Source organism: Chenopodium album, chromosome 2 (assembly GCF_948465745.1).
Source record: "Chenopodium album chromosome 2, dcCheAlbu1.1, whole genome shotgun sequence".
NCBI lineage: Eukaryota > Viridiplantae > Streptophyta > Magnoliopsida > Caryophyllales > Amaranthaceae > Chenopodium > Chenopodium album.
Genome location: NC_137835.1, coordinates 4418596 through 4431380, shown reverse-complemented (window position 1 = coordinate 4431380; position 12785 = coordinate 4418596). Strand labels below are relative to the sequence as shown.

At 33.3% G+C, this 12785-nt stretch overlaps 3 protein-coding genes across 4 annotated transcripts; 1 reads left to right on the top strand and 2 right to left on the bottom strand.

Annotated features, from left to right (window-relative positions):
- The first annotated feature begins 1636 nt into the window (after positions 1-1636).
- Positions 1637-4533, top strand: LOC145580200 (haloacid dehalogenase-like hydrolase domain-containing protein Sgpp). 2 transcript variants are annotated; one of them, XM_081637603.1, is made up of 5 exons: positions 1637-1848; positions 3165-3282; positions 3462-3613; positions 3696-3957; positions 4051-4533. In XM_081637603.1, the coding sequence occupies exons 1-5, from the start codon at positions 1820-1822 to the stop codon at positions 4246-4248; spliced, it is 759 nt and encodes a 252-aa protein (XP_081493729.1). In that variant the 5' UTR covers positions 1637-1819; the 3' UTR covers positions 4249-4533. The 2 variants fall into 2 exon arrangements, with proteins under 2 accessions (XP_081493729.1, XP_081493735.1); XM_081637609.1 differs by having other exon boundaries at positions 1639-1848; positions 3168-3282.
- A 454-nt stretch (positions 4534-4987) lies between these two features.
- On the bottom strand, positions 4988-9178 carry LOC145580193 (phragmoplastin DRP1E-like). The gene is made up of 15 exons (XM_081637596.1): positions 9053-9178; positions 8863-8926; positions 8104-8211; positions 7837-7938; positions 7679-7729; positions 7496-7557; positions 7178-7268; positions 7022-7086; positions 6498-6692; positions 6291-6410; positions 6114-6184; positions 5809-6034; positions 5675-5725; positions 5245-5583; positions 4988-5116 (listed from the first exon to the last, which is right to left on the bottom strand). Exons 1-15 carry the CDS (start codon positions 9176-9178, stop codon positions 4988-4990), a joined length of 1800 nt encoding a protein of 599 aa, XP_081493722.1.
- A 1161-nt stretch (positions 9179-10339) lies between these two features.
- Positions 10340-11270, bottom strand: LOC145580187 (em-like protein GEA6). Its single transcript, XM_081637582.1, has 2 exons — positions 11042-11270; positions 10340-10570 (listed from the first exon to the last, which is right to left on the bottom strand). Exons 1-2 carry the CDS (start codon positions 11160-11162, stop codon positions 10437-10439), a joined length of 255 nt encoding a protein of 84 aa, XP_081493708.1. The 5' UTR covers positions 11163-11270; the 3' UTR covers positions 10340-10436.
- Between the last annotated feature and the right edge of the window lie 1515 nt (positions 11271-12785).

The window sequence follows — 12785 nt, the reverse complement described above, 5'->3', positions numbered from 1 at the left end:
ATACTAGACATAACAACATGATGTATGTAAAGTATGGAAATGAAGAATAAACAAATGGTTACCGTTGCTTAGAAATGATTAACAAAAACGCTATTTTAAGAGAATGCAACAACTCAATTTGATGTCAACATCTTTAGTGATAATGGGGAATAGTGGCCTGGACCAAAGTGGCTAGTATATCCATTATCCTAGTATTTGCCTAACATTGAGAATCAGACAATCAGTGGGCAAATTTGGTTAGCCTAGCCCTGACTTGAAAGCAAGAACAATTGAGTGTGAATACCGACATAAGGGGTTGAATCACCGATTTTATGAGTCGATTGGTACGGACTACGGAGTATATGGGAATGAAAACTTGATATACTGTTTCTTCTTATTTGCAACAAAAGAAATATAATTTATATCTCATAAATAAATAAATAAATAAATAAATACTATCCTAAATGGAATCAAAACTTCCAACCACATACTCATTGTCCACATACCAAACAATCAAATACCACGACATAGAATAATTGGTGTGATGAAGGATATGAAAATGTACCAACAAAAATGTTAAATTCAAAACCAAAACAATATGATAGATCTATCTAATACTGTACAAAGTACTTGTAATAATTCCCTTAAAATAAATTAAAAAAAAAATCCCATCAAATAGAAATTGGGGTGATGGCGTGATGCTCCAACCAATTGGGAATTGAATCTAACGCTTGATTTTGTTGGATGCTTTAACAATTTGGTATCATAATGTTAGGAGGCCAAAAATGAGCAGCAATATGGCTAGAATATTATGATTAATTGATTATCATATTTTCATGTGCTTCGCATATATGTAATTCCTCCAAGTATTTTAATTTACTGCATGATTAGTATAATTCGAGAATAGGGGTCTATTCTGATTTACGGAGCTGAATTGGACGGTTTATGAGAGAAGGAAATTAGGAACCGAACTGATAATTGAAGCTGAAGTGAACTAAACTGAGCTAAATTGAAATTAAGTTGAAGTAAACAAGGTCTAAGACATCTAAAAAAAAGACCGGCTAAACATTTTTTTAAAACATACACGACCATGACATGTATTAAAGAAGGTCAATTTCCGAAGGAATCAAGCAAATAAATTTGTTATTACTCAAAAAAACAAAAAATAAAAATAAAAAATAAAAATTTGTTACAAGCTAATCCCACCTTGTAACGAGGTGAGCCAAAGAGTTACCTAACCGCTTAACTATATAAGCTATATTCTATTTAGGAAAAAAATAATAATAAGTGCAATGAAAAATAAAGAACTTCATATGGATTAATATTTTTTTTATTTTTCATTAAAGAATTATATAAAATTAAATATACCTCATAATTTTGAATAACAACAAATTAATAGTGCTAACTAACAGATTTTATTGCTTCAGATGAAGTTTTTTATTAAAGCGATTGTTGATCGAATCTGCGATGTACTTGGGTTGGAATTTTAGATTTCCTAAAAACAAATTAATATGGTGTAGCCAAACAAAAAAAGCAGGAGAACAAGAACCAATTATCAACTTCCTAGCATTTTCGCAACCACATAGAATATTAGAATGTGCTTAAAGACAATTGGCATAAATCCTACTAGTATATTCTCTTATTTTTTTTTATTTTATATTTAAATTTCCACTACAATTTCTGACGACTATTCTTTTCAACAACATTTTCCTTTTAAATTATTTACTTAAGATTTTCTTTCTCCCTCCTCAAATCACATCATACCAGATTCTCAGGCTCAACTAATCTGCCTTCCCACAATTCGCAATTAATTTGTTGATTGCCATCTTACCAATTTACCATGACTGCTGATAATTCTTCCTCTGACTGGTAAAGTTCTTCCCTTTTCTTTCATTTTTTCCGTTGATTGTGAGATTTTGATTGGAATCTGATGTGGGGTTTTCTCGTTTTTATCTAATTTGTTGTTAGATTGTATATTGGTCCATTTAATTTCAGTTAATCTTATTTATTGGTTTGATGAATCTGAGTGATGGGTGAGAGAAGAATGATCATTTGGTTGATCTAGTCTAGATTCTACCATTTGTTAGTTAAGCTGGGTTTTTCTCTAAGAATCCCATTGTTTACAAGTTGCTGAAGCCTGAAGCATTATTATTTTAAATGAATTGTATGTTTGAACTATGTTACCCGGACTTTTCATTTTAGGCAAGACACACGGATATTTATTGATATGTTGCATAGACACTTGACGTGTACCTTATGACCAACTTAGCTAGCAGACACCCAAGCGTTCTTTTTTGCTTAAATGGACTAAATGATCTGTTAATTCCACAAATAGTGTTTATAAGGAAACTGTTTAACAAAAATACTCCTCAAATAGTGAATTTGACATCTTGGTGACGGTTTACAACATTTGTGGGTCTGGGTTGCTCTTTCCCTTATTTTGCTTACTCCGTACTAGTTACTACCTCCGTTTATATTATTTGCAACGATTTGACATAAAGTAGAGAGAAAAAATGTTTAATCGTTGTAAATAATATGAGCTAGAAAAGTAGAAAGTGTAAGAAGTAGAAACTTCATTTTTTGTAGTGTACCTTGTTATTACTTTAAGTAATCTGACATGGATGTTGATATCAATGATATGTTTTGTGCAAGTGTTGTTGATGCCAAATTAAATTAGTTATTGGAAATGATCATAGATACTTTGATTCAATCCTACACCTAACACTATTTTAGGGAATCCATGGAACAGACATGACCAAATAAATTCATGGAAAAATTGTACAGGTTAACTGACTCTTGGTTTTCGACTCAACGAGTCTGCTTGTTGCCTGTTGTAATTTTCACCATCTAGCACAATCAATTCAATTATTAATCAGATGTACATACATACTTTTTACTTGCATGGTTTTGTATGATCCACAACTAATGATTGTTGAGCGACCCTAATGACTTAACTCATCATGTGAATGACAAAGTATCACTATATAGAACTGGGACACGCACCCAACACATTTAAACTTAGATTTTGTTGGATTCACATGTGATTATGTGAAGGGTTCGTGTCCCAAATACTGCCAGGATCCTCATGGGAAGAATCAGGGCAATTGTGTATTTGATGTGTAGAGTTTGGACATTACTTATTGGAAGGTTTGAATTTTTATTCTTACAAGCCTTTTCTGTTGCAGCAGCAAATCTGCTCTGCTCAAACTTGCTCCTGTGGAAGCTGTCTTATTTGATGTGGACGGAACCTTGTGTGATTCAGATCCTCTCCATCACCATGCTTTCCGTGAAATGCTTCAGGAGGTACATCTATTAAATTAAAAGTTCTGACTTTCTAGTAACTAAATCACCGCAGTGAAGATATGAATATATTCTGATGTTAAAATGAACAGCCAGCATCATTGCAAGATAGTGTAGATGATGAGAGAGTGAGAGACACGCTGTTTTTTTAAAAAAATAATACTTTTTCTTGTTTTAAATAGATCGGTTTCAATGGTGGTGTTCCAATAGACGAGGAATTCTTTATTAAGAACATAGCTGGAAAGCATAATGATGACATCGCCAGGGCTCTCTTCCCTGATGACTATGAGCGAGGCTTGAAATTTACAGATGATAAGGAAGCCTATTTTAGAAGGTAAGTTTGTGTCATTCTTTGGTTTAGAATTTAGCTGAATTCTCTAGTAGCTGGCTTATGCAATGTGGTCTTTGTAAATCAGGCTGGTGGTTGAACAGTTGAAGCCTATAGACGGCCTAAGCAAGCTAGTGAAATGGATCACAGATCATGGCTTGAAAAGGGCAGCCGTTACTAACGCCCCTAGAGCTAATGCTGAGCTCATGATCTCAATGCTTGGCCTCACTGAATTTTTCCAGGCTATTATAGTTGGAAGCGAGTGTGAACATGCAAAACCACACCCAGCACCTTATTTGAAGGGTTTGGAAGCACTTGGAGCATCAAAAGAGCATACTTTTATCTTTGAGGTTTGCTCTTCTTTTCTCTGTTTTTCATTTTGTGTTTATTCTATATATTGAATTTATATACCTCATAAAGATAATGTTAACCCTTAATTGTAGGATTCTCCTTCTGGAATCAGAGCTGGTGTAGCTGCTGGAATGCCTGTGATCGGCTTGAGTACTAGAAATCCTGAAAACCTTTTGATGAAAGAAAATCCAGCTTTCCTCATTAAAGACTACGAAGATTCAAAGTTGTGGTCTGCTTTAGAGGAGCTGGAAAAAGAAAACGGTGTTAGAACTAAAGCAGAGGCTGCTTGAGATTCTTTGAAGTAGAAGGTGCAGATTAGCTGTAGTGAGGCTGCGGAAAAATCAAATTGGTATAATAATGAAAACTAATTTTGGTGTTTAATAAGCATGCAATGCTGCATCTCTTGGTATTTTGTAGTTATGCAGCTCACCTATTCTTACTGCTGGAGGCATATATAATTTATTCAAGTTCCTGTAATAGGTACAATCAATCCACCAGGCTTGTTGCAAACAGGTATTAATTTACCATTGTCACAGTACAATCAATACACATAATCTTTAATGTCGCTTCAAATACATTGTCTTTTTACTACATCCATCAAAATTTACCATTTGACTTTTGTGGTCAACGTTTGTTATCTTTGGCCATAAAATTATTATGTGAATAATTTTTACTGTAAAGTTATTATCTTTAGTTCAAAGTTATTTCAGACATATTTTCTTAAATTTATACTGCGCGTCTCAAATTGTGATAAGAGAATTGTCAAAGTTTGTTCTTGGAGGTCAGGCAAAGTTGATTGTGAAGTTAAATATGAGACGGAGGGAGTACATGCATTGCTTTTGGCCTTTATCGTCTAGACCAACAAATATGAATTAATAAAAAACTATTCTCTTAAACATTTATTTGCTGAAGCAAGGTCCCTAATGATATAATATGTACGGGTTAGTAATATGAATACCAATCTACTCTGAAGAAAAACATCTAAGCTTATACTATACACAGCGGAAATTTTCACCAGGAAAAATGATCTCATTCAGTCCATGAGACTGAATCAATATCGTCTCTTGCAGCTCTGTATAGCTCCAGCCTCTTTAAACATTTCTCTCTCCTTTCCATTAGCTCAAAATCTTCATCCAGTAGACGAGCAAGCTGCTTACCCTGTCACAATCATCAATGAGCAATGACTAATTATCACTTTGAGAAAATGTATAGCAAACCAAACCAGACTGCAGTCTGCAGCAACTTAAACATGCAGAAAATGTGCCTCAGGTTGACTGTTAGATTACCTCTTTCTTGCCGAGTTGCAGGTAAAACTGATTCAGTAAAGACTGCTTCGCCTGCCTAACCTGGCAATACACCACAGCCTTGGGAATTGAGTTCTTCAGTGATTCAGACACCATATTGACATAAGAGGCCACATTCGAGCTGATCTTTAAGTAGTAAGCCTCTGTATACGGAACCACATTTGTGGCAGACAGCTTCCGAAAGAAATCAGGAGTAATATATGAGGATTCCATCTCTACTAAGCGCAAAGTTGTCTTCTTGCTCTCTTCACGAAACCTCGTCAGTGCTGCATTTGCAGCTGATGCTATCTCATATTGAAGAGTAGGGAAGCGCCTTAATTCCTGTATCACAAAAGCATTGATATAAACCCTTTATATGCACTGTTTGTATATTTCTACTAAGATACGATGATTCTAAAGAAAAAAAACAAACCTGAGTTCCTACAATGGCTTTCCTGACAAGCTCTATCAAAATTCTGTGGACCTGAACATACAAACACAAGTTGAGTGGTTGCACATCGCAATCATAAGTATAAGCATTAGATAGTGAAACAGCATTAAACTTACAGTTTCTACTGAAGCTAAAGCTGGATCTTTGAAACAATTGAGTGCACCTTCAATAAGCCGCCTGTACCCTTCCTCGGGTGCAATAAGATGAGGCTGATAACCATCAGCCTGTGAGACAACCTTCTTTACATTTTGTAAACATAAATGACGTTCAAAGGGAATTTTCTTCATAGCCTTTGGAAGCATAGTGCTGAAAACTTCATATATACGATCACCACCAGACCGACTGCAAAAGTTTAACAGAAGATGATCAGGTACTACTAATTGACACAACCTCAGTGGACAATAACTTCAAACAAACTTACCCTCCCTCTAGATGCTCTGCAAATGTCTGATCAAATGCGCGGCAGAGTTCTAGAATAGTGTATAACTGTGCCTGCAAGCAACAATACTCGTAGTCAACACAACATATGAAAAAAACATGTCCTACAAGCCTACGACTCAGCTCATATGAAAGGAATAGACATGGTGGAACTCATTACCCCTGCATCAACGGCGACAGGTCTACCAAGCTGATCTAACTCAGATTCAGCTTCATCAATGCCTTTCTTAATCAAAGACGCGATCCCTGGTATTCGTGCCTTGATTACATTCTCTAAATCCTAACAATAATATGAATGTCTAGTAAGACACATTGCATTATATTGTTCAGATCTCACAGGACAACAATATTGGAGTAAAGATCATACTCTTGATAGAAGTTTTGCAAGATATTCTGAACCCATTTTGCTAGCAATGTGTGCATAGTCTGGGCTAGTGGCAAAAAATTCACGTTCCCTTTTCCTTGCAGCAAGCATATCAACGTTTGTATTGATATCTGCTTGGGATCGGTTCACAGTTCCGACCCAAGGACGTTGCAAACGGAAAGATTTTCCTTCAAGAACCTATAATATAGCAAGGGTAGTTTTGGATAGATAAGAAATGAAAGAAATAGGTAGCAAAGTAAACACAATTCCCAACAAAACATAAAATACTCCTTTTGTCCCTAAATAATAGGCCACATTTCTATTTTAGACCGTCATAATATTCAACACTTTTTAATCAGATTAGTACATTTAACATTATTTTTACCTATATTTCCCTCAATAATGTCTCAAGTGAAGGATAATTGTTACAATTTAACTCGATTTCATTAAGAAAAAATATATATGCAAAAATTGGCCTAAAAAACCAAGTATCACCGAAAAAACAGGTATATTGGGAAAAATCTAACCTCTAGAGCATTTGTTCCCTTATCCATTAGATCAAGCTTAGTCAAAACACCAAATGTTCGTTCACCTAGCAAAGATCAAATGTCAATAAACAAGAAATACATAAAATCAAACAATATTACTCTATATTCCGAAAAGAAATCTTAGTCCTAGATTACCTGCTGGATCAACTTCTCTGGCAAGTCTGATAGCATCAGATGTAGCTATATCTTGGTTTGCTGGTGTTATGGCTAGTATGATGCAGTTAGGCTACACAGCAAGAACAGAAATAGAGAATTACAATATTGAGTACAAACAACACAAAACCTTAGATAGATCCATAGACTACTGATAGTAGACGTCGCATAACTTTACTTTTGACTCATGAAACGAGTCTTGGAAATCATTCGACAGTATTTTGTAAAAAGTCGCACTAAAGATGCAAATTTGAGCTCAGATTAAGTTGTATCGTTCAACAATCCTCTTAAAATGATTACCTTCTCCACATATGAGCGGACCAACTTCTCAATATCCTGTGCTATGGTCTCTGGTTGCCCCTCTGTCAACAAAATGTCAACAGCGCGGTCTCAGAGAGATCAGAAATTCGTAAAGAGGATCATAACAGGAAGATTAGAAAAACTACATTATGCAGCATCAAATAGAGGCCAGAGTTGTCATACCTACAGCTACCTTTGTTAAACCAGGTAAATCAATCATTGACAAGTTAACAACTGCAGTAGACAGTATTACAGGAAAAAAAATGTCAGAAACCTATTAGACTTATCAGTTCAGACTGCAGAAAATAAGAAAACTATATTCAAATGATCATTCAAGATACCATTGAGTGAATGTATGCTAAGTTGGATTGGGACTGAAGAAATCTGCCTCGAGTTGCTAGTTATATTATCAGTTTCGTCTTGAATTTCTTTCCGAACCATTGCTGCACGAATAGTAAGATCAAGCAGCAGCAATGAAAATTTTTCAGCCACAAATGATGCATATCAAAGCATGATTAAAAAAATTTTAAAAATCATGAATCCAATAGAATACAGCTCAGACAAAGCTAACATCTTCCGAGGAACAAAGGGTAAGGAAATTAGCATACAGTAATCTGTGAATCGTTGTTTTGGTAAGTGAAGAAACTCTGCATACTCCTCTTCTCCTGAATCGATATTGTGTAGCTGTAAAAGCAAAGGCCTTCGAGTCACGATACCTGTATGTATACATTGTAACTTTATAAGCTACAGAGACCGATACTCAGCAATAACAGATGATATGTATAGAATTGTGTCCTCCGTCATGGATGCACCTATTTTCAAGTACATCCGAATGTATAATAGACATGTTGGAAGGAATTCACGTAACAAAATTCAGGATCAATAAAGTTGCATCTCATTAGATTGCAAATAAAGAGTCATGGTAATTGGCCATCATGTTGAATTGATAGTTTTTCAACTTCATTTAGTTAAATAATTTAGGTGTACCTACTCTAAACGTCACATGGTAATATGTTTACTTCCAATTAACACTAATCTCAAATTGGCCAATGCTACAGTGAAATTGCCCACATACTACGTTACATCGTACTTTAATTTTTCACTAATAATAATCCAATTTTAAATTACTTGGAATCGGAAGTAGCACATTATTTTATGTTTTGTGTTCAACGCAGTTCTAGGTAGTTAGGTTATTTTCAGTCCCCTCCCGATTATAATAATTAGTAATTAGAATATAATCTATAACATATCCTAATCCATGAAAATAAATTAAAAAACATCATGAATGTTCGTTGTTCTACTAAAATCCCTAGAAAATTAAAGAAGTGGGACAGATGATTTTGATTAAAGAAGTTGAAAAAGTAAACCTGAACCACGGGGAAGAAAGTCACGTCCAACGATACTCTCAAGCACAGATGACTTTCCGGAACTCTACATTAAATTACATTAACCATCAAAATTAAACCATCAAAATAAATAAATAAATAAAACTACACCTAAATTGAACGATGAATTTGTTAGTGTCGATAACTCGAGGTAGAGGAAAAAACAACACACCTGGCCGCCAATGGCGACGATAGAAGGGAGAGAATCCCAAAGAGAAAGCAATGGGTCACTACCAAAGTCACCTAACTTGGTACATGATTTGTGTAATGTGATAACCAATGAGATCAATCCTTCCATTAAGGTTTTCTCGACTTGGAATACTAATGAAATTAATTGAATAACAGAGAGTTTATCATTTATGATGATGTTCGCAAGTGATGAGTACGAGTGAGCACTTGAATGAATATTTGAGGTATTGTAACTGTTAATGATTAACGTCAGAATATTTCGGCGTTGTTGTATATGCTAACTTATGTTTTTGCGGGTGTTATTGGTTATTAATGTTATATTCTTGCGTCAATACTTAATAGGGTTGGACTCATTGGTCTTCGCCTCTTCGGGTTTAGGTAGAAAATACAAAATTTATTTTTAAAATATTTCTTAAATCGGAAACCAATATATGAGTTGTAATCGACTAAACTTAACATAAAAGTAGAGAGCTGACTAACATTGTTACACTAATAAAAGCAAATGAGACTGAATAAATATAGGGTCTGTTCACATTTATTGAGCTGAGCTGAGCTGAACGAGCAGAACTGAATATTTTATGAGAGAGGGAAATTGGAAGCTCAACTGAACTGATTGGAGATGAACTGAACTGAAATTAAGTAAATGTGAACATGCCCATAGTTGTATTAATTTTTGGAAAAATACAAGTTAATCTGCCAGATAAACGAATTTTTGTTAATCTGATGGCTTTTTTGTATATATTGAAAAAGCAAGGTCATTTATTCAGTACTTTTGGTGAACTGTCCAATTACTGTTTGCTGAGGAAATTACACATGTACCCCTCAACTACTACATAAAAAGACGCACACATACCCCTCCATTGATACTTGAAAAGACAATTATATGCCCTTTTGTTTATCTGGAGAATTGACTGGGTATCCCTCTTAAATTTTTGATTTAATTTAATAGGTCACCTTTGAAGTATCAAAAACTGAATATGCTGCTTCTTATAAATAGTGATGATCATATATTTAGAAGAATATATAATCCAAATTTAAACAATTTCTAATTGTAAATCGGCGTACATTAAGAAAGTATGGAATAGTAATTTATAAAGAAAATAAGTTCACACGTCATTTAAAAAAAAGGGAGTTTCAGACTTTCAGTACATATATATACATACATATACTTCATATAGATTATAGTAGCATACTACTATTTTGATCTTGGTCTACATAGATTTTTTTTTTTTTTTTTTTTTTTACAAGAGTCTACATAGATAACATGTACGTGATCTATCTTATTATTCATGAACTAGACTAGATGCTAGTATTGCTATTGAGCTACAAGCTGTGCTGATGTGAGGCAGTGAGGCCAGCTCAGGACCTCAGGTGGCGGCCTCATCAACGTCGTCGCCTTCATCGGGGCTGTCCTTGGTAGCGTGCCCACCTTTGCGACCCATCTCCTTATACCCTTCTGTCCCTAGCTGTTCTTTTCTTGTTTGCCCTCCTTTGCTCCTTCCTGCATGAACAATTAATTTTGCAGTGTATTAGGGTGTGTTCAATTCAACTGCACGTATTTCACTCAGTCAAAATTATTTATCATAAACTTATTTATCATAACTTATTAGCTTTAATTTGGTTGTATAATGTGAACCAGGGACCTATGCGATCAATTTTAAAAGAATAATTGTTACATGTATATAGTCCATATGATAGACTTTTTTTTTTTTTACCAATTATGAGCTTTTCAAAACACTTCTATTTTTTCTAAAAATTTTATACACATAAAAATACGCATCATTATTTGTAAAAAAATTAAATTGAGATGTAAGGAAATCGATTAAAAAAAAATACTACCTCCGTTAATGATTATTTGCAACTTTGAGATTTTTTCTATCTCACAAATAATACCTAAAATTACACATAACTATTAACGCACAAATAATACCTAAAATTGCACATAACTATTAACGGAGGTAGTAAAACAGACCTTCGGCAAGGTGTTGTTGGGCTTCAACACTCTTGCCACCAGTACCACCTGGTACTACAGTCTCTCCTTTCTTTGCCTTTTCATCCAAGTCTTCTTTTTTATGCTGTTGTCTCGTCGCCATTTTTTCTTATCTCTCTACTTTTGCTTTCCTTTTTAACTAGTTTTTAATAAACTTGTTACGTTCAAACTTACCAATTTTATACTCTCTAATCTGATAGATAGATATACAACTATACAAGTATATATATAAGTGCATACATAAAACAATATAAGGTGCATGCTACGTTGTCGTTTTGAACCTCAACATGCAAGGTGAATAATCAAGCATAATTGAATGTATAATTATGTCACTTTGACACCTGCGTCGCCGAATTAGACTTTCTTGACACGTACACTTTTATGTTCATCGTATAATACCGATAAAATTCGGATTATATTTCGGATAAGTGTAGCATGATATTTTTTGCGGTTGGATAATAATGTTCTATTTGGGTTGTTTTGTACATTTGTACGTGTATGTATGAATTAAGTATGATACTTTGAAATTTGAATTATCTGATCTACTAATATATATATACACATATTTATGTACCTTTTGAAATCGAATTCTCATTGCTCGTGTTTGAGTTGTTATTAGTTCCATTTACATGTAAAGGTTTTTATACGCTGAAATTTTTTCTGTCATGGTGATCCGGTTTTCTTTTTTAAAAAGGCGGAATGAATATTTAGTTGTTTAGTAAAGAACATATAGTTGTTTTATAAAGAATATATAGCTATTTTATAAAGAACATCTAGTTTTATATGTTTTTTTTGTAAATCTAAATAACATTTGTAATATTAGTAAAGAACATGATAATATTAAAGAACATTATTCATATAGTAAATGTACATTTGGTATAAATGACCATGTATGCATATAAAAAAGTACATTTTATTGTATTATAATGTACATTGTATTATATTTTAATGAACATATATGTTATAATATTGGTTACATATTTAATGTACATTGTATTATTTGCATCATGTAAGTATATGAAAAAAGAACATTTTACTGTGTTTTAATGTACATTATTGCATTATTTGAATCTACTACTTTTTTAAAAATTGTCTATTTGCTTGCTTTTTTCTTCAAAAATGGATTAATCGAAAGATCTTCTTCAAGAACTTCATTTTATTTCTCATTGCAATAACAAAATAACATCAAAATCGCAATTATTAATTCCCAATAAAATCAAATATTACAATTTTCAATCAAATTTATAAGAAACAAACACTCAAACTCAAAATAAACAAGTATGAATGTCGATCGAATTTGGTCTTACCTTTCGTTTTTATTTGTCGATCATCTTGAACAATTATGGACTCAAAATTTCGAATTTCTTGAAATTTTGCTTGAGGTTTGAGGAATTTAAATGGGTTTGAAGTTTTGTTTGGAGAGAGAAAGTGAACTTTTGGTAAAAAAAAATATTGAAATGATTTGTAATTAATGTATGGTAAAAAAAATAATTATAGTACTATTTATCTATTTCATTATACAAAAAAAATAATTATATTATTATACAAAAATAATATACAAAATTGTTGCACAAAAAGCTGATGTACATTATAAATGAACACTATGTTCTTTTATGTATATGTCCATGTACATTATAAATGAACATTATGTTCTTTTATATGCCCATGTACATTAGTATATATATATATACCTGCATGTTCATTCCGCCTTTTTGTACTTTGGAGC